We start from the raw sequence: 22,282 nt of genomic DNA, 5'->3' as shown, positions 1-22,282 counted from the left end.
AGTATTGTTATTTCAGTATTTACAGAAGGCAAATTCTTGTTTTATTTTCACTTTATAGAATGTCAAATTTAATCTGGTTTACACTGAACACTTTTAGAAACGTAGTATTTTGTTTTATGCAAAGATTGGTCACTCCCACAAAAGCTACATGCAAAATTAGTTAACTACAAGCTCCATTTCAGCTTCTTTCTACCTACAGCCCCACTCACCAGTACTAGCAATGTATTACTTTGGGGAAAATGGAAAAAGCTAAAGCAAAAAAGAAAGAAATGCTCTGAAATATATTGTAAGGAGCAATGGTGCATTAGCAGAAGGTGGGATATAATGTCCAACATCTTTCTACATTTAGACTCTCTATGATTATATGACATGATAGGCAAAAATATCTAATTAACCAGTGAGTCAGAGCTGCAGAACTATCAGCCAACAAGAACAAATGAATATTTTCTTCTGATTTTCAATATTGGGAATTTTAAAATTACCAGGTAGGAATTGGAAATAATGTCCTCCACATTATAATCAGCTACACGTTTATATGTATTCTGTGTATACGGGTGGCTTAATTTTGGGTTCAACCTTTTAAAGTCTTACAGCTGAGCATAGCCCTTGGATCAGCAAGATAGTGAAGTATATACTTAAACATGCAAGTAGTCCCATTGACTTCAATTGGACTATTCACCTGCTTGAAGTCACACATTTGCTTAAGTACCCTGGTGAATTGGGGCGCTGGGTCCAATTCAGGAATATACATAAGCATGTGTTTTAAGTGCTTTCCTAAACAAGGATGCTTTCCTGAATTGGGACCAAAGTGCACCACGTTGCTTTCTCATCTCAGCAAGGACCTGATCCTTAAAAGTACCAAGCACTTTGGCTCCAACCCATCAATGCATGGAAAAATGCACTTACGTTTGCCCATGCGAGTAGCTTCCATGGAACTACTTACATGTTTCAGTTCACTGCTGGGATCAGGACGAAGGGGCTCAAAGGATAAAGCCCTACATTCCCTGCACTCTTACCATTGCTGTACTTTCTGAACAAAGGATAATAAAGGCTTTTACCTGACTTGGACAATAAATCTGTGAACAGTCACATATTTACTGGAAAAAGTGAAAAGAGGTGAAACTACTTACTGAGTCATCCGTGGCAGAAGGAGGCCAGCCTTCCCACAATTGGTGACGAACAGGGATACTAGTTAGGTCATACACATTCCGCTTTACCTATTAAAAAAAAGTAAACACATGTTTTCAAAGTGCACTTAATAACTTAGAATCATAGAAATGTAGGGCTGGAAGGGACCCTGAGAGGTCTTCCAGTCCATCTGCGTTATTTTCATCACTAAAGGAGGCTTTTAATTTATATTGGGTTTTTTTTAAATTACTTATGGCAACATTAAAAAAAAAACAGATTTCTACCTTTAAAAAGGACTGCTGTTGAAAAAAGAGCTAACCTGGAATCTAAATGAACAAACTGCATTAAACAAACACATTATAGTTTGTTGTTATTATTACTTAGAGTATCATAGATATTTTAGTTAGTTACAGTTGGTAACAATATAGTTACAGACAGATTTTCCAGCCAAGTGAATTAAGATTGTAAATTAAGAAAATATACCATGGGGGATAGGAAAACAAAAAGATAATTTGTTATAAACACTGCTGGTGAACCTATTCTATTTTCATCCTAGAAATCCTAAAATCCTGGTAGATTTAAGCAGCAATCAAATGTTGCTGGCTACCACATAAATCTGTACATTTTTTTAAAAAGGACTATCAAAATAAAAATGAAAGTATTAAAGAGGGAAACATGAAAATACAAACCAAGAGTAATATTTCCAGTTGGGAAGACAAATGTCAGATGTTTACTTTTTTTAATAAAAAAGGATACATCTTTAAGCCAATTCATTCTGTGTTTTTACTTTTTGCTAAATACAGCAACCACCATGAACTAATAAGATTAAGAAACATGATTGGTTGTCAGTTTGAGAGAAGCGTGGAAACTGAAAGACAGTAGGCAGGACACCACAGAACATGACAATTTACAACGCCACCAAAATTGTAACAAAACTGGCATTCTGTGCCTATTCAAAGCCAAATGATCCTTGTACATTAGTTGCAATTAACATTTATTTAAAATCACAAAAACTTATATCCTATTTTTTGGTTTAAAATAATTATACAATCTGTGTCTCAGACAGAAAGATGCCATAGATTCCAAGGCCAGATGGGATCATTGTGATAATCTAGTCTGACCTCCTGTATAACACTGGTCACAGAATTTCCCCAAAATAATTCCTACAGCATATCTTTAAGAGGATATGATTTTGATTCAAAAATGGTCAGTGATGAAGAATCCACCATAACCCTTGGTAAATTGTTCCAATGGCTAATTACCCCTCAGTATTAAAAATGTATGTTTTATTTCCAATCTGAATTTGTCTAGAAGTGATGTATTTAATAGTTCCAAGTATTCTCACAGCCTATGGAATAATTGTTAGGGTTTATTTAGAGCCACCTTATGACTGAATATGTGTAAAGACAGCCTGTGCATAAGTGTATGTAAACACTGCCCCTTCAGATCAGCAATTGGACAGGTAAAGTGCTTACAGAAGAAATCTGAATGCCAGGTTGAACCTTTTGTGGTATAGAGACCAACAGAGAAACTGAGTTTCCTGAGCTTTTCTTGTGGTCTACCACAGAAAATCTTCTTTTACCCAACAAAGCAAGTTACTATCACATCAACACAAATAAACTAAGAGGCATCCTTCACAACCTTCAAACTTCCCAGTGTGTGACATCAGTAAACAAAGGATGTAACACCTGTAATTTGTTACGCAATGCACCATAACTGACAGATTATAAAAGCTTTAACAATAAAACCTGTTTTAGAGGATTTTTTTCCCCACACTGTGAGAGTTAAATACACCAGTTGCATTTTGTTTTTAAAACACAAAATAGGAAAAAAAACTATTACATGCAACCATAAGGTCTTCCCCACAATATCGGTCATCAGCAGGGTTTGAATCCTAGAATTTTGGACCCCAAGCAGACCTCTGCCACTTAGATTACAGGATCAAATGTTGCCCTCTAGATAGCGGTTTTCAATCTGTGGTCCTCAGACCCCTGAGGGTCCACAGACTATGTCAAATATTTCCAAAAGGGGTCTGCCCCTCCATTCAAAAATTTTTAGAGGTCCGCAAATGAAAAAAAGTTGAAAAAACACAGCTCTACATAGAACAACCACCAGAGGGGGATCTGACATTTTGCCAGTGGATTACACAGCTATTGGCTAATCAGCAGTAGAATATTTGTTTTTATGATGTCTGGACAGTGTAGAGGCCACCAAAATGCATTACATGCCTCTATGCCGTTCAGTCCTGAACCAAATCTGGTACATTACGAGGTAGAATGCCTGTTGGCTTTCCCATTCTGTTTGCATTGGGTAGATGTCAAAGATGGTTCTCACAATGAAGTTGGTAGGTATTCGGAACAAATGACCATACCACCTTAGCGAGCACTGGGCAACCATTTGAAAGAGCAGGACCTCTTTAAATTAGAAGACAAATCTGTTCATTCAACTTGAATTCAAATCATTTGAGAATTCAAGGTTTCTGATCTCCAATATTCTACATCTAAAAAATATAAAGAAATAAAAGGCAGAATTCTGGAAATCAGATCTTCAATTCTGTTCCTAGATTTGGGAAGGGCATGTCATGTAGTGGTTAGAGGTAAGATCTCTAAAATACATTCATTTGACGCATTCAATCTGAAAGGCAGTGTAGCTGGGTGGATAAGATACTGGAGACTTGGATTCTTATCCCAAATCTATTTGAAGTGACCTCGAACACTTCTCCATTAGTTTGTTTGTAAAATCACAAGGGCTAATACTTAACTGTTTTCTAAGGTTGGGGCATGAGACTCAGGTCAATAATAAGGTCTGTGAAGTGCATAGAAATACAAACAGCCATAAGAAGAAATCTCTGACCTGGCTCACAACTCAGTGCACTCCCCTAGGCTAATGGGGTTCACTCTCTCTCAGAACACTGCCTGCTCATCTGGTGCAGTGGCACAGCCAAAATGGAGACTATCCAGTAAAATCTGGTACACATGAAAGGTTTGCTAAGTGTATAGCGGACAAAAGATGCTTTTTAACAAACTATTCTAACAGAGGAAAAACATGTTTGTTTTACTGTAATGCAACAAAATAAACCAATTCCAACTACTCAGTAGTAGTTGAAATAAAATAATGTAATATATTTATCTGTTGCCTGTCATGACTCCACCACAGAGGTAGAGATGAGTTTTGCCATGATAGCAGGGATTCACCCTCTTTCTTACTTATGAAAAATAGATAGTATATTCTCACCAAAATATTATAACATTTACTTTTTGAATATAGAATGAATTTTCTGAAGATCTGTTAGATCTCTTAATTAGTTTGTAAATTACAATTAATTTTAAATTAATATTTAATTAAATACAACTAGTGTCGGATTTTTTTGTATTTTTCTGGAATCATCTTAACAGAAGAAAAGCACATAGATGCGTCAAACTTTCCATATAGTTCAAGCTCATTGAAACCTTGTGTATAGGATACACTTGCAGAAATTAAGCTGTAATCAAGCGACGTTAAAAAATAATGATGGTGTACCTAATTGTTATGATTATTATAAATATGGAGAGGATTTACACACACACACACACACGAAAGGTTCCTCATGGCACTGCTGCTTCAGCTCCCTTGCACACCAAGGCAGCACTGCTTGGGGAGCTGAGGCAGGAGCACAGGGAGAGTCCTTAAAGCATGGAGTCACTTGTGTCCACGGATTGCATTCCCCATCCCTAGATCCACCCTTCATGGAGCCAGAACCAGATTAACCCATAAGCAACTAAGCATGTACCTCAGGCCCAGATTTGTGTTTTGGTTCCCTAGAGCAAACTGAAAAAGTTGCAAATGCTACTCACTCAAGTGAGTGAAGGTCTTTCAGTTTGCGCATGAATCTGCACCAGAGGATAAGTGGACAGAGACAGTCCTCTCACACAGCTAAAACTCACTTTCCCTTTCCAAACAAAAGCCTGGTCTACACTAGGCGTTTAAATCGGTTTTAGGAGCGTAAAACCGATTTAACGCCACAACCGTCCACACTAGGAGGCACCTTATATCGATTTTAATGGCTCTTTAAACCGGTTTCTGTACTCCTCCCTAACGAGAGGAGTAGCGCTAGTATCGGTATTACCATATCGGATTAGGGTTAGTGTGGCCGCTGATCGACGGTATTGGCCTCCGGGCGGTATCCCACAGTGCACCACTGACCGCTCTGGACAGCAATCTGAACTCGGATGCAGTGGCCAGGTAGACAGGAAAAGCCCCGCGAACTTTTGAATATTTCCTGTTTGCCCAGCATGGAGCTCCGATCAGCACGTGTGGCGATGCAGTTAAAAATCAAAATAAAGAAAGAGCTCCCGCATGGACCATGCGGACGTGATCGCTGTAAGGGCAGGCAAATCTGTTCTATCAGCGCTCCGTTACAGAAGACGAAATTCAAAATCATTTTTTTAAAATCTCCAGACAGACGCCATAGCAGGGGCTCAGCGCACTGCTGCGTGACAAGCGTAACGGAAAGCCAAAGAATCAAATGGACGCTCATGGACTGGAGGACTCAAGCTATCCCACAGTTCCTGCAGTCTCCGAAAAGCATTTGCATTCTTGGCTGAGCTCCAAATGCTTCTAGGGTCAAACACCATGTCCGCGGTGGGTCAGGGCATAGCTCGGCAATTTACGCACCCCCCCACCCACCCCCAGAAGTGAAAGGGAAAACAATCCTCTCTTGACTCTTTTACATGTCACCCTATCTTTACTGAATGCTGCAGATAGACACGATGCTGCAGCCGTCAACACTAACATCCTCACTCCCCCCCCCCCACCATGGGTGGCTGATGGTGCAATACGACTGATACCCGTCCTCGTCATCAGTCTATTGGCACATGGGGCAGTGCAAAAGGGCTGGTAACCATGCCGACTAGCATCAGTGAGGTCAATCAAGGGCGCCTGGCCCTAATTTTTCCTTGTAGATGGTGCAGTATGGCTGGTAACCATCCTCATAATAGCAACAGGGGGCTGAGCTCCATCAGCCCCCACCCTTCATGTGTAAAGAAAAGATTCAATTGCCCCTGGACTAGCAGAGAGATGCTGGGCTCCTCTTCTCCACACTCCTTACTGTCCTGTCTGGACTATCATAGCAGCTGGAAGCTGCCTTCCACTCATTTCTCACTAACAAGTCACTGTGTCTTATTCCTGCATTCTTTATTAATTCATCACACAAGTGGGGGTGCAATGCTATGGTAGCCCAGGAAGGCTGGGGGAAGAACAGAATCAACAGGTGGGGTTGTTGCAGGAGCACCCCCTGTGAATAGCATACAGCTCATAATTTCTGTGGGATCTGACACAGAGCAGCTGTGCTCTCTGGCTCTATGATACAGTGGTTCTCTAGTACACTTGCCCATATTCTAGGCAGGACTGATTCTATTTTTAGATACCAAAAAGGAGGGATTGACTCAGGGAGTCATTCCCAATTTTGGCTTTTGCGCCCCTGGCTGATCGGCCAGGGGCACTTATGACAGCAGCAAATGGCACAGTGCAAAAGGACTGGTAACCATGACCATCTTATTACCAATTTATGGTATGGTAGATGGTGCAGTATGACTGGTAACCATCTCTGCTATCATGCAAAAGCAAAAGCATGCTTCTGTGTAGTGCTGCTGAATCGCCTCTGTGAGCGGCATCTATTACACATACGGTGACGGTCACAAAAGGCAAAACAGGCTCAATGATTGCCATGCTATGGCATCTGCCAGGGCAATCCAGGGAAAAAAGCCGCGAAATGCTTGTCTGCCATTGCTTTCCCAGAGGAAGGAGTGATTGACGACATTTACCCAGAACCACCCGCGACAATGATTTTTGCCCCATCAGGCACTGGGATCTCAACCCGGAAGTTCCAAGGGGGCGGGGGAGGCTGCGGGAACTATCGGATAGCTACGGAATAGCTACCCACAGTGCAACGCTCCAGAAATTGACACTAGCCTCGAACCGTGGACGCACACCACCAATTTAATGTGTTTAGTGTGGCCGCGCGCACTCGATTTTATAAAATCTGTTTTACAAAACCGGTTTATGCAAATTCGGAATAGTCCCGTAGTGTAGACGTACCCAAAGCCAAAGAGAGAGTAAGGCATGGGTAAAGAAACGACTTGCTTCTCCAACAAGTGAACAGGCTGGGATGGGAATTTACTACAGTGGCATGTATGCAAGGGAACATCATTTAGGTATATATTTTCCCCTTCTTCCATTTATCAGCTGTTTGTTGTTATTCATATTAGAAGGTAGGGCCTCAGAAATGTATGTTTGCCTAGGGCCCAGTGATGGGTTAATACAGCCCTGTATGTAGCATTGGTCTTCCTAATAAAGTCCCTTAATCCACACATTAAAATGCATTAGTGAATAAATATTGATGGAATTCTTTTATAGAGTTATGGATAAGTTTTAGTACACTTGTGTGGAAAAGTTAATATTCAGACTTAGTATGTGTATAATTTAAATTTTCAGTATACATAAGTTAATGATAAGGGTGGGCAAAAATTGAATCTTTTCATGTTAATTAAATGATTATTTTAAAAAAAAAAATAAACCTATTTGAAATTAAATTTAAAATTGACAACCCATGTTTAGTCCTAAATGTTTTTTTATTAAAATCATTTAAATTAAATATAAAAAAAATTATTAAGCAGTTCATATTTGCTGCCAAATTTTAAAGAAAGTCAAATCAGTGAACTCGTGGAAGTCATGGGCTAAGCACCTGAAACCAGAGTTCATTGAAGTTCATACCAGCTTTTGACAGCAGTAATTTCTTCTGCAGGTACAGAGTGAATATTTTCTTCAGTTCAGTTCAATGAGTAATTCATTCAAAGTTAAGAAACGAACTGGGAGTTGAAAAAAACAGGAAAGCTTGTTTTCCTCTTCCAATCTCTGAATTAAAACTAGGTGTGAGAGGATGAAATCTACTAGTTCTAAAATCTTGGTGTCCAGAAACAATCCGTTCAATTCACTATCTACAGATAAAACTCACTTTGTTTAATAAATCAGTTTTGAATGCAAAATAATATTTTGATAAACATTTTATGTATCCAGCACATTTAAGGTAGTTTTATTTAATTAATAATTTGTGCATTTTTAATTAAATTTGAACTTCCATCCACAACAAATTAGGCACGTCACAAGTAAAAAAAAAAATAAAAAAATGTAAAATTAAATTCATTTTATTTTAAACACAGAATGCCAAAGTGTCATGCTAACTAGTAATTACAGCATTTTGTAACATATTACTCTTCACCATATGTAAAAATGTCTTTTTCAAATAAATAGGAATTTATTCACTGTTAAAAAAAATGCAACTCAATCCATTTTTTAAATCTTCCCATATACACCTGTGAGAGATGAACTGATGTGTGAAAGCTGTGTAGCCTGGGACATGGTCTGATCCCCACTCAGTTTCAAACAAACAGCTTTTCTTCAGTGCTTCTTAACAAGAGACTAGCCTGCTGTGCAGCATTTATTTCACAGTCATATCAAGGTTAAGAGATGTCATTACTGAGAAATGACCCCACAACATCCCATCCAAATGTAACTACGCTATCTGAGATCTATTTGTTGGTTCTTGCCATGCCAGTTTTACAGCATTAAATATAAGAAAAAAGAATAGCTTTTGTGGGACAAATATTATTCAATCACACATGGAAAAGATCTTGTTAAATATAATTTCCATAAAATGAAAGTGTTTCAGACTCAGAATCTACTATTAACTATTTTATAATCACAAACAAAACTTATTTATGGTCAAATGTGGTCAATAAAACTAACATAAAATTGTTTTTAAAAAGCCCTATGAAGTAAAAATAAATAGCTCTGGAGTTGGATTCCTTACATTCCATTTTAATTCCAAAGTACAACACTACGGCATTATGAAATAAACAGTATTTTCCTTCTTCATTAACTCATCTGTAACTGCACTGATTTCAATAACATTCCTCTGCTATTCTAAGCTTGAAAGGCATGCTCTGGTTATAGTGTTATGTTGGTATAAAGCACAATGCCAGACTGATGTGCTGAACAAAAGTGATCAAAGTTGAAGTAATTTTAGCCAACGCACAAGCATTCTGCTGTATTATTCTACCAGAATGACATCTGTTGAGCAACTCGTCACAGAATAAACTAGTTGTTGTAGACAGGCCTTGTCTGGCAGGGGACCATGTAAAACATATTAGGGTAATGTTTGATTAAACAAACTGCTGGGGCTAAATTCATAACTGGATTTTGAAAACATGCCAAAATAGTCCATTTAAAAACCACAGGCAGTTAAAGGAAAAAATAAGTTTGTTTTTTAAATATCATGCCACCTTTATCAATGCTGTAACTATTTAAGGGATTCCCCTTTATTTGGTAATTCCAATGGCATTATAAAAAGAAAAGCAAAAAAGACTCAGAGGACAGAAGAGTTTGCTAATAAAATGTGAAACCTCCCTCATGTTTATTAGCTGTTTCAATGTAAAGCTGTAATTCTGTAAGGGCGAGAAAGACCTAAACATTACACATAAACGAAAGTAAAAATTATTTTAAAAGCAGTGTGCTAGGCCAGTGGAATAAAAATATACAGCTATATTCTAGATGCAACTGATTAATTTGAGTCAGCATACAAATGGATAATAGACCCACTAGGTTTCCAAGAGAGAGGTGGTGGGTTGGGTTTTGCTAACAAGCTCATTTGCCATTAGTAGAGAGAGTGAAATCTTTACAGACTTGGTGAGCTTTTTCGTCATCCGCATTTACTTTGATCAGTAAGAAAGAATAATTAGCAGTAGTGGCGCAGCCCAAAATCTGTATTCTTTTCATAACATCTAGATACCATGGCGACTGCACATTACAGATGGCAGATACAATGTCTAGATGATAATCTCAATATATGATTATTTAAAATCAAATTAATATGTAAATGTTTCATTGGGTTCCAGAGGTTTAACTATTAAAAATATCAATTTTAATCACAAAATGAACCAAAAATGCTGTATTAACCTTTCTGCAGATGGGGACTGAGACATAATTCCTCTCAATGCATTCGACCCAACTGAACCTCCCCACATCAGAACATTTTCATGTAGGTGGAGGCGCAGGGGGAACAAGACAGGCGTGTTGATGTTGAGGAGCCCAAAGCAGGTAACAGACTGAAGCATGTTACAGGATTTAGGCAAATTTCTATTTATTTTCTCTTGCACTATTTTTTTTTAAACTATAAATATTCTGTCTAAGAAGGCATGTTCACAAAAAAATTCTTTGTTTGCAGATGCCAAATTGAACCAATATTCAAGGTTCTTCTTTGTCCATGCTGGTCAGGACACAACAGGGTAAAATTCACCTCAATGCATAACACAAGGGCTCTACACAAGGTTAAGTGACGTGAAAAGTCTTTTAAGGGTCTTCTGTACTTCGGTGAATTTCACCCAAAAGTAGTCAATTTCTCATCTTTTAACTAGAAAATTTGAAATCTAGCCTAATGAAATCTCTCACCAAATTTTAAAAATTAAAATTTTACAACTTCATCAGCAAAATTTGGCCATGCCTGAAACTACATATTTGAATTAAAAAAAAATAAAATAAATCACATCCAAGTCAAACCATAGTAATTTCCAGAGGGCTGTTTTCTGCATAACTAGGTACAGTGTTATTTAAACAATGTACATAATGAACTATTGTTAGCTTTAATATTATTAAATATAATTTATGCAAAGCTTTAAATTGGCTGAAAAGCTGAAGGCTGTTCCAGGCATCTAGTCAGCATGAAAGACAGTGCAAAAATGAGAGTGTGAAAGAGAGACAAAAGGAGTAATAAAGTGAGAGGATTGTGAGGAATGTGGAATGCGAGTGGGGGGTGTACAAGGAAATGAGCTCAGATTGCATAGAGTACTGAAGGAGAGGATGAGTACCTACTCTGACGGGGTAACAGAATGGAAGCCAAGTCAATAAAGCACATTTTAGGGGGAGAGGGCAGGGGCAATGTGGGAAAAATATGAATTAAGCACCGGTATAGAAAGAGATGAGAAGAGGGGAGACCAAAAGAGATCAAGTGATAGTAATCAAGACTATAGGTGACCAAAGCATAGACAAGAGTTTTGGCAATGGGGATAGTGAAGAAAGGGTGGATCTCAACAATATTACAGATGAAGAAGCAATGGGATTTAGCAAGAGTCTGATGTAGAGAATAGAGCCACAGACGATACAAGCTCATGAGCCTAGGAGACTGGAAGGCTAATGAAGTTAAGAGTTACAGATAAGGGAGATAGGTCAGGAAAAAAAGGTTATAGTTGGAAAGAAATATTTGAGATGTACAAAGGACACCTAAAAGGATCTGATAAAAACATTTTGAGATCTAGGAATGGTCAGAGGTGTTGGGCTAGACAGGTTGATTTGGGAGATATGCACACAGAAGTGATAGTTAAAACCCTGGGAGCAGATACAGTCACACTAAGATCGGACAGAGGCAGAAGATGAGGCAATCAGTAACAGAATCCTTAAGGACAGGGAAGCTGGGGAGGAGTCACCACTAAAGAATAGGCTGTTGATAGAGCAGTCAGCAATATAGATAGAGGAATCAGGAAACAGAGAGTCAAAGAAGCCAGGAGAAAAGAAAGCTAAGAAAAATAATCAGCAGTGCTGACCATAAAAGGAAAACTCACTAACAGAGAAATCTTTTCAACTTGGTCAGGAAAAGGTGATTGGTGGTCAATCAAAAATAGAGTTATTTATCTTTAATATAAATATAAAGTATGAACTATAATGAGTTCAGGCAGCTATCTGCTGCACAGGAATCACTGCTAACATCAACAACCATGGCAAAACTTCCAGTTAAAACAATGGGAGCTTGGGCCAACACAGTCAAGGAATTAACCAGTGATGCAATGAGAATGGGAGCGGGGAAGAGAGATCGAGAGCACAAATTGGAGATACAAAGATTGGAAGGTCTAGGGAACAAGAAGAAGAAGCAAGGAAGCTAAATGCCAGGGGGACAGAAAAAGTCAGATGATTAAAGATTGTGGAATAATCTTATTCCTGCAGTGTGTTCTTATGATTTTTAATTTACCGTTTCTAAAAAACTACAAGTTTAAAATTCATAATCCCCCCTATACACTGCACATTATATTAAGCAACTACATTAAATACCTGACGAAAAATTTAGCATATCAATAAATGTTTTAAAGCAATGCATTTCAAAAGGTATACATATTACAGATTATCCTAGTGATGTTGCTTGTTTCTTAAGGCCAATGTCTCACCATGTAAGTCTTAAAGTATAATCAGCCTCTGATTTCTAGCATCTTGCTGATATTTAAGTTATTTCATACAGTAAATCTTGTAACTATGACTTCAAAAATCAGATGGTTTTAAAACAGTTTTGTCCACTTCTGAGACAGTTCTTACAATTGCAGTGGTCAAGAGAGTTTTTCTTTTTGTTTGCTGTGCTGAAATTCTTAATTACAATTGCATTTGTGTTTGATTCACTGTGTTAGAACCTAAAGAAGAAAATATCTCTAACAAAAATAGCTAAAAACTGGACCAGATGCAACAGAGAAGAAAAAGTATGATTATAGATAAATGGCAATTGGCAATTTTTTGTTTTGTCTTAACAGTGTTCTGTATCACATCACACAAACCAGAATTCAAACAGTTGTTAAACTATAATGTCTGCACTAATTAATGATTTATAAGATTAGGCAGCTCTCTTTCTTTAAATACATTTTTTGCTTTTAATATCTCTGGTAAGACTTTATACTTTTCTGTTTTGTAACTTTTCCCCATAAATATGTGAAACTGCCTTTCTTGTTTAGGAGACAAAAAATTACACGATGTATTGTTTGCTCTATTTTAACTATTTAAAATGAAATGAACAAAACCCTCAATACCTCTATACTATTTACATGTAGAGATATTTCCCTCACAATTAAGATTTTGTAAGTTTTTTTTCATCAAAACCCTAATAAGGTTTCATATTGCCTAAACTGAGCTCTCAAGAATTATTTTAAAATCCAATTTACTATTTCCACTAGCACTTTAGAAAATTACAACGCAAAAAGTCATGAGAAAAATCTCTGCTAAACCTTCACATTCCACCTATCCATAGTTAAACAGTTTATTTTATGTACCACATTGTATGTCCACTTACAAGTTCAAAGGGTTACTTTTGATTAAATGGAAATATATCAAATCAAATACGGAAAAACATTTTAAATTACTGTTACAAATTGAGTTTTGTCACATTGTAGAACTCAGGTTGTGTAAACATTTCCTTTGGAAAGCTTGTTGAGTTTATTACATAAGTGTAACAATTGTCCCTGCTCTGGAAATTAGTATGCATGAATTCTGGCCAGGGATTCTTCCTTTTCACAATTTAAAGAAGCAGCTACACTTAACCAATCTAAGTAATGAAAAAAAGAAATAGAAGCATATGACACTTTTCGATCTTTTCAATTCTCATGCTTTATGGGAAAATTATTCCTGGGTTCAGAATTTTGCTGGCCATTATTACATTAAAATAAACCACTGCCTTTGGGTATCCAGGGAAAGATGTGCAATTTTACATTGTACATTATGCAACATTTCCCACAAAAAAGATTTTAAAAATAGGTATACTGGGAAGGACTGTCAAATGTTCCCAATATACTCCACAATAGTCAGTGGCACAGATTTTTTTATTTTTTGAGGAGGGAAAAGGAGGAGGTAGAAGGATATAAATACAGCATACACTTCTTACTTTGCCATTATTATGGATTGACTTAAAAATCGGGGAGGGGCAGGCAAGGTTTTCAGAGAAGTGAATGCTTAGGTAAACGACAAACTTGGAGGGATCACCATGCTCTCAAGTTTTGTTGAAACTAATTTTATTGAAGAAAACATACTGAATATGCAGAAATGCCTATTCTATAAAAAATTCTGTATGCAAGCAGTCTGCTACAAAGCAGTGGATGATTTTTCAAGACACGCACTTGAGAGGTAGATCAACCTCAAGTTCACATGCACAATTACCTTGACTCAATACAGCATCACATCATCTGAATGACTATTAATGCTCAGTACAATGTAATTGTAGCCATGTTGGTCCCAAAATATGGTGGGTTAGGTAACAGAAGTTGGTCTAATAAAATATATTACACCTCACCCACCTTGTCTCTCTAATGATCAGGACACTCAGAATAATCTAAATTACTTCCTTTTCACTTACCTTTTGTAGATTCCAGTTAACTGATGCAAAAACCTAGAGACTACAGAAGGCTCCTACATTTCTAATACTTTAAAAAGCCATTTGTTTACAAAAAACTACATTTCAATGGTCCACTCACCTAAAATTTCTAAACTCCAGCCAGTATAGTCGCACTATTCCTCTGTATGCTATACCACCTGTTTTAATGATACCATCAGACTTGTAGATAGCCAGTACATTACAATTTATCAACATCTTATACACAACAGTTACCTGACACCCCTTTCATCAGCAGAAATACCAAGTATAACCTCTTGCAGTTTCCTGAACAAGTTTACTATACAAGCTTTTATACTTTTTAGTATCCCATTTCATTGTCTCTATTTGGTCTTTTGGCCCAATATTTAAAAAATGTTCTCATTTCTCTATCTGAGAGACCAACATATTTTTATCTATCTGCTATACCATATACCAGAAGAATATTTTTATATATATTTATATATTTTGTGTATATATATAAAAATAAAATCAAAAACATAAATCCACAATAAAATAACCCATTGGTCATTTTAAACAAGCTTTGGAGAGACCTGTGTAGAACAGCTAAATTGAAGACACATCCTAAAATGTCAGAGGAGAACATTTGAACTTTGCAAAAGCTAAAACTATTCTATCACCTCTATAAGATGAGTAAAAAAGAGAAGAAAATAATCTAATAGTTCACTCTGTAGTCTTTTTTTTGGGGGTGGGGGTGGGGGGGAGGGAAAGAGTGGAGAATATAACCCCAACTCCTGGACTGATCTTTTAAAAGAAAATATGAAATGATCTTTAAAAATAAAAAAAAAATCAAACTACTGTTTGGAATGACTTTTTCATCTGATGTAAGAAGAGTATTGCTATTATAATGATTTACTATTAGTATAATGCCATAGAGGCACATGGCACAGAACAAGAGGATGGTTGTGCCAAACAAATGACAGGTGCCCTGCCCCAAAAGAAAGACTTACTATCTGAGGGCACCTGCAGGAGCATTACAAAACAAACAGCACAATTTAATACATACACGGAGCAATGAAGAGTCATTTTAGTTAGAATGCCTTACAGAACAGGTGAGCTTCAAAAAGCATAATGGAGCTTTGCAAATGTTAGTCAAGATGCTACTGAAAGCCTACCTGACAGTGTGTAAAAAGATTGGAAGTGGCTAAAGTGAAAAGGAAAAGCTTAAATTTATATGAGCTGATGAGAAACCAGGTTCTCAAGAAACCGAGGAGAGGGGGCAAGTGTGTTCAAAACAAGTGTGAAAGGAAACTTATTTTTGCAGCAACATGCTGGATGGGTTCTAACGGGAAGACAGATGTGAGGTTGGATTAAACAAGGTATGACATAATTAGAGTGCGAACTAAGTGTGGCACTGGGAATTGAAAGGAAAGGATGTTTGGGATTGAGATTTACTAACATGACCATCTTGTCTGTGTCAGATTATGTAAAAACTCCCCAAGCTATTAGTACCAGTTATTTTGTTAACATAAATATGTAAACCATTTTCAAGAAATGTGTGACTTTTTAAAGTACCGCCATTTGTAAATCTTGGTCATGTTAGCAAATCTCCATCTTGACTAACATATGCAAAGCTCTAAGTGAGATTGCTTAATGGTACATTTTATCTACACATTCAGGCATTTTGTGAAAGATGACAGGTAACTGGTAGCAAGCAGTCTATTACAGGATAAGCACTCTGTCATATAGATCATTATCCAGGACTGACTGCCCTTTTTACAACAATTCAACACGCACCACAAAGCGGAAATTGCCATTTCAAACTGTCAGTCCATGATTAAACAGCTTCTAATTCGCTATAAAATTAAAACAGTTGCCAGCAAATTGTGATTGCTATTGTTACAGCTCCAGCTGCTTTCCTCTTCCCAAAAAGTCAATGGATTGCCAATCATCACACATATTTTGGTACAGAATAACAAATTACAGAAGCAATGAAATGAAAACAAAGTAGGTGAAAAGATAGAATACACATTTAAAATTCCATTGAAGCTGACAGCAAAAATTACTCTTTATTAATTGTTGAACAAATTCTGAAAGTCCACCCTCAGAAAAACTACCATTGATTTCAGTGAGAATCAGGTCCTCTGGGTATAGACCTTTACTATTACTATTAAAAGACTATTTTTGTGTGGCATCTTTTATCAGAGTCAGTGTCACTTAGTTTAAGGTCAGAATGTCGGGATCCGTGGAAGACCAGTACCAGCAACCGAGATGAGGACAGTCTGGCCTGGTGGTCAGTACTGTGATCTGGAACCAGAGCCAATGGTCAGGTTCAGAGTCAGGAACCAGTTGTCAGAACTGAACGTCAGAGCCAGGGTCAGACAGGGAAAAGGAGCTGAAGCCGAGGGTCAGCACTGAGTCAGAAGCCAAAGAGCTGTAGCCTGGGGTCAGAGCCGGAGTAGTCAGAAACCAGGGTGACAGGGCTCAGGGACCAGAACGAGGCTGAGATAGGAGCTGGGCACTGTCAAAGTCAGAAACTGGGATGAGGCTGGGGGTCAGGTAGTGGGCAGCAGGGACTGTAGCAGCATCAAGCCAGGATTCACCTTTTTGCACTGACAACTTCCTGTCTCTCTTTCTGGCTTATGTAGAATACCTGATCCAATCAGGGACTCCGGAGCTCCTCCCATCAGATCTCTGTGGGCTGTACCGTTAGTGGAGAGTAAGGCCTAATGAGCAGAGAATGTTGGGCATACTAAACTGAACAGCAATTTTGTCACTTTGGTTAACAAGGAGATTAATGGCAGTTAGGCACCCAACTCTTATTGAAATTCAATGGGAGGTAAGCATCTAACTCCTATTTGTGCCTCTGAAATTCTCCCCCAGATCAAAATCATTCTCACTTGTGACCTAAAGGAGAATTTAAACTCTCATCCCCAGAAAGGGCAGCAATGCCGCTGGCCCCTAATGGATTTGCTTTCACATGAAACTGCACTGTTGACAGTATCCTTTTTTGCTGTCTTCTGGGTAAAAAAAATTTGACCTCAGTGACAAAGTTTCAGAAGCTGCTATAATCTGGGATTCCAGAAAATGTTTCTTAGAGACAAAGCACATTTTAAGTAACAGGTCTATCCATTTTAAATTACAATCAACTGGAGAAATAGAGCATCACTAGGAACAACAGGATTTTGTCATTTGCTTTTTACTTTCTAAGCTTTAGCACTGTGAATAAATACATTTTCAACATAAAAAGCATTTTGTTTTATCTACTGGAAGGAACCTGAACACAAAACCTAGTCAAGGAAAATGGTCCAGTAACTATTCAATAATTTAATTTTTGTAATAGAAGAAAACTAGTTTAATCTACATACCTTGTGAACTGAAGTACTCTACAAGTAACTATGCTTACTGTGTGGGGAATCCTCCAAGATTCCCTTATTCTTCACTTTTTACTTCCTACTTCATACCACCTCCAGGCGTCTGGTCTCAGCAATCCTCCCACTTAAAGACACCTGGACAGGTCTCCCTCTGGAGCTCAATGTTCATTCCAAGTACTAGCCAAAAGTGAGATGTCAAAAGAGGGACACAAGGTACTCCCTTTAAATCCACAGGTTTAGCGCACTATATTGATATTCACACAATCATAGAAATGTTAGCCTGGATGGGCCCTTGAAAGGTCATCTAGTGCCAAGTACACTTTGCACAGGGAACTGGACCCAATGGCCTCTCAAGGTCCCTATTTTGATGTTACTATAGTGGGGCAAATGTCTTCAAATAGTGAGAGATTCACATCCTCCTCTTTGTGTACCACTTGCAATGACAACTGTATATAGAGGAAAAATGGGATGTGACATGAGTGTATTGTCTGTAATGCCTTGCTGGTAATGTGAAAGCATATTAGAGAAAATGGACTACTCACAACCCTGCCTATCAATTTCTCCACAGTTCACTTGCTTTACTATAAGTTCTTAATGTTAAGTACTTTGCAGGATCTTGTGTGTTACCAAGAGAAATCTGAACTCAATGCTTAAATATGTCTTGTATTCTAAGTACATAGGACTTTTCTCATCAAAACATTTCTTTTTGTAAATATCAATCTAAGAGAGCAGGATATTCCTCAACAAAAATGAATGGGGACCCATACATTCCACTTAAACACGCAGTCTATGGGCAACATTTTAAATTCAAGTCAAAATTAAAGTAGGATTATGAGCTTTTGGTCAACTATTTAGTACCTAAAATAATGCTCTGTTGCCGCTCCACCTCATTTTCACAGCTGACAAATCACTACTAACGCTGGCATTCTCCTTGGCAGAGTATTACTACCCTGAAAGTATTTATTATAATTGAAATTTGTTTCCACTCTGATCAGGCAAAAATAAGTTAGCTGTTAGCTTCATTTTGAATTTTTTTCTGCAGCTGCATTATTAGTATAGCATACTGTAAAATCAAAGCATTACACTCCAACATACATATACCAATTACAAAATGTTTATTAACACTGAAGTTTGTGCTTTTAAGTATGCATAAAGTGTCCTATTATGCCATTAACAAGCAGTCCTCCTGTATACATAGAAGTAATATTTAAAGAGAGAATTCAGTCTATTTAACTATTCACTAACAAAGCTATTCCTTAGCTCATCCCTGCCATAACGTGCTCTATTCAGACACATATGGGAAACGACATTAAATAACTACTGCAAACCATGGACTTCTGGTATTAGTGCTACACATTGCATACCCCTATTCATTATTCCACCTCCCTTGTTTAATCTATCATTAAGATTCAGTGACCCTACACTAAATTTAAAGCAGATCCTTCCTTCCTCCCATGCCTAAATTCACATACTTTTCTAGTTGGGGATGCCCTCGAGTATTAGCTACACTACAGGGTTTCTCTAATCTCAGCTCTGAACTATGTTGTGCTATAGAAGCAAGAAATTGCTGTTTTACATCTTTAACTATGGAGGCTTGCACCAAAAACCCTATCTCATTTACTTAATATGATAAAGAAAAAAATCCCCTTATTTAACATATATTTAATAAACAAAGATAAAAAATATATAAAGGGTGATATTTTAATGTGCGATTTCTCCCCATCTCAAATTCAACACATCTTATTTCACTTGCAACACAATTCACAAGCTGTTGGACGTTTACCGATATTGTTAGGTCATCAAAAGCTAGCTCCTTGTTTTCATTTAAAGAGGCTCCATTTCAATGAGAAAAAGGATTTTAATAATCAAAAATTAAAAGAGTAACAAGAGGATGAGAGTTTATTTAGTTCCACGTTTAAAGAAAATTACTAACAAAATGCAGGGCAAACACATCTGTTCCAAATCACTTCCCTTTTTAATGTTGCATCCCTCCCCCCATCCTCCATCTGGGTTTTTGTCTACACAGATTGTAGATCAGCAGTGGTGGGACTGCAGGTGAAATTGTATTGAAAGGTTCCAGCACACGTCTGAATAAAAGAGAGAGAATGAATTCCATATTTAAAATATAAACTGTGCAACTGTATTTTTAGCAATGAGTCAATTATAAACATTTTTCCTTTCATGAAAAATAAAAAAGTAAGTGAATTAGCTCATCATATTTAGTGCCTTTATAAAACAAAGTTAAAAGCAGTGTTGCAGTGAGTGAAGCACTAGTGAAACTTGCTTCCCTCTGATGTGATATGAGAAAATGACTTGAGCAAAACTGTAATTTAAATACAATAGAACCTCAGAGTTACAAACACCTTGGGAATGGAGGTTGTTCATAACTCTAAAACGTTAGTAACTGAACAAAACCTTCTGATTATTCTTTCAAAAGTTTACAACTGAACACTGACTTAATACAAATTTGAAACTTTACTGCACAGAAGAAAAATGCTACTTTTAGCTAGCTTAATATAAATGAAACAAGCACAGAAAGTTTCCTTACTTTCTCAAAAAAAAAAATTAAAATTTTCTCTATTTTTTGGGCAGATTTCACTACTCGCTGGATCGGCGGGTAGTGATCTATCTATTGGGGGTCGATTTATTGCATCTATTGTAGATGTGATAAAATCAATCCCCAGTCACGCTCCCTGTCGACTCTGGAACTCCAGCTCGCGAGAGGCGGAACCGGAGTCGACGGGGGAGCAGCAGCAGTTGACTCACCACCGTCCTCACGGCCAGGTAAGTCGACCTAAAATATGCAACTTCAGCTACGCGAATAGCTTAGGTCAACCCCCCTGCTAGTATAGACCTGGGCTTATTAGTTACGTTTAATACAGTAACGTACTGTATTTGCTTTTTTTTTTTTTTTTTTGGTCGTCTCCACTGTGCCTGATTGCATACTGGTTCTAAATGAGGTGTTTGGTTGACTGGTCAGTTCGTAACTCTGGGGTTCGTAACTCTGAGGTTCTACTGTATAGCTTACTGATGTTTATTGAAAGCAGGATAATTGTGCATTAGCTTCCATGAAGAGTAAAGAAATATTTCTCATTTATTCAAATAAGTTCTAAGAACATTCCAAAATATCTGGAGGGGAAGATGGGCAGCCTGACCAGCAAGGAAAGAACGCATCCTATCCACGCTCCTATTTCTTTCACTTGAGTAAAGTCTTTTTTTCTAGCAATTGCCCAGTTGATTTTGGCCTCACCTAGTGATAAGTGGGGGCAACTGTTGGATCCACTTATATGATGGGAAAAGATGAATCATTTTACAAGTCTGCCTTGCACTTCAAGTTGTCACATTCATGCTCTGCTGAGTGTACACCACAAACCGCTTATTCCAACTCTCCTAATTGCAGCCTCAAATGACCAGCTATCATAAATGTTGTAGAAATAATATGCAAAGAGCGCTGGAATGAAAATCTCAAGGTTTGAGGTGAAGCAGAAACATTACCTTTGCTGGGACTAATTGTTAAAGAGGAACCTCTTCGCCAAAGATACGGGCACATTCCTGCAAAAACCATTAAAGTGTGCTCTTCCAGTTGCAGTACGTATGCAGAAAATAATACACCAACAGCATGAAACCACTGAGAATCTAGGCTTAGGATCTTCGGGCTTCCTAACCCTTGCACAAGGTAATACTCTTGATTATTTGGCCAAGCACCAATATTCTTTTCTTAGGTGCACATAATTTTGTCACAGAGGAACTAACTCCTGCTGTTAAGGCATTAACTTCCACAAATCTTTAAGAGAGAGAGTTTGTATTTGGGCTAGATCATATTGGATTCTTTCCTTCAGCACGTGTGTCACCACTGATTTAGCCTCACAAAACATTGTTAAAAACCATGGAAAAAGCACCACCCAGAAGCTGTACAATAATGCTGAGGGAAGGAGAAAGAGGCTTCGTTAGTCTGTTACATATGTCAATATGTAAAAACCACCTCAACTGTAGACACTACCTTGATCTGGAAAGAAAACACAAAACAGAGATCTCAGAAATCTAAGCGTTCCAAGTCAGAATTCTGCTCTTGACTGCTGCAGGCCAGAGAAATTACTTCATTGCTAGAGATTGTAGTTCTTCCATTGAAGTCCATAGATTCATAAGTTCATAGTTTTTTAAGGCCAGAAGGGTGCCAACTAGATCATCTAGTCCAACATAGGGCCCACAGAATTTCATCCAGTTACTCCTGTATTGAGCCCAAAATACTTGCGTTTGACCAGATCACTCACACGCTTAAAGTTAAGTACGTGCTTAGATGGCTTGCTGGACCAGGTCACCAGTGCTCAGCACACTGCAGAACTGAGCTATACATTTTAGTACCATGAACAGCATTATAGTCGTTCAGTATGTTTGTTCCTCCTATATTTTCCAGGTTAGTGAATGAGTCTTAGATGTTTTGTTTTCAAACATGACATGGGTGGGGAGATCTCTCTTATCAACCAAATTAGGCACCCCCTCAAATCCAACCCTGGTAAAACAAAAAGGGGGAAGACACCATGGAGGGGAAAGCAAAGGAGAAGGTTACAGGAATATGGCCTCCAAACACTTATCATCTGTTCTGGCTGCATGTTCT

At 37.7% G+C, this 22,282-nt stretch overlaps 1 protein-coding gene across 3 annotated transcripts in view; it reads right to left on the bottom strand.

Annotated features, from left to right (window-relative positions):
* Window positions 1-22,282, bottom strand: part of FAF1 (Fas associated factor 1) — a 296,794-nt gene that overhangs the window by 138,074 nt on the left and 136,438 nt on the right. For all 3 annotated transcript variants that reach the window (XM_039484151.1, XM_039484152.1, XM_039484149.1), the window contains exon 8: window positions 1,131-1,217. In XM_039484151.1, coding sequence (XP_039340085.1) covers window positions 1,131-1,217 — 87 coding nt within the window. The remainder of the gene's footprint in view (window positions 1-1,130; window positions 1,218-22,282) is intronic.

This window comes from Mauremys reevesii, linkage group 8 (genome assembly GCF_016161935.1).
Source record: "Mauremys reevesii isolate NIE-2019 linkage group 8, ASM1616193v1, whole genome shotgun sequence".
NCBI lineage: Eukaryota > Metazoa > Chordata > Testudines > Geoemydidae > Mauremys > Mauremys reevesii.
This window is presented reverse-complemented; position numbering and strand designations above follow the sequence as displayed.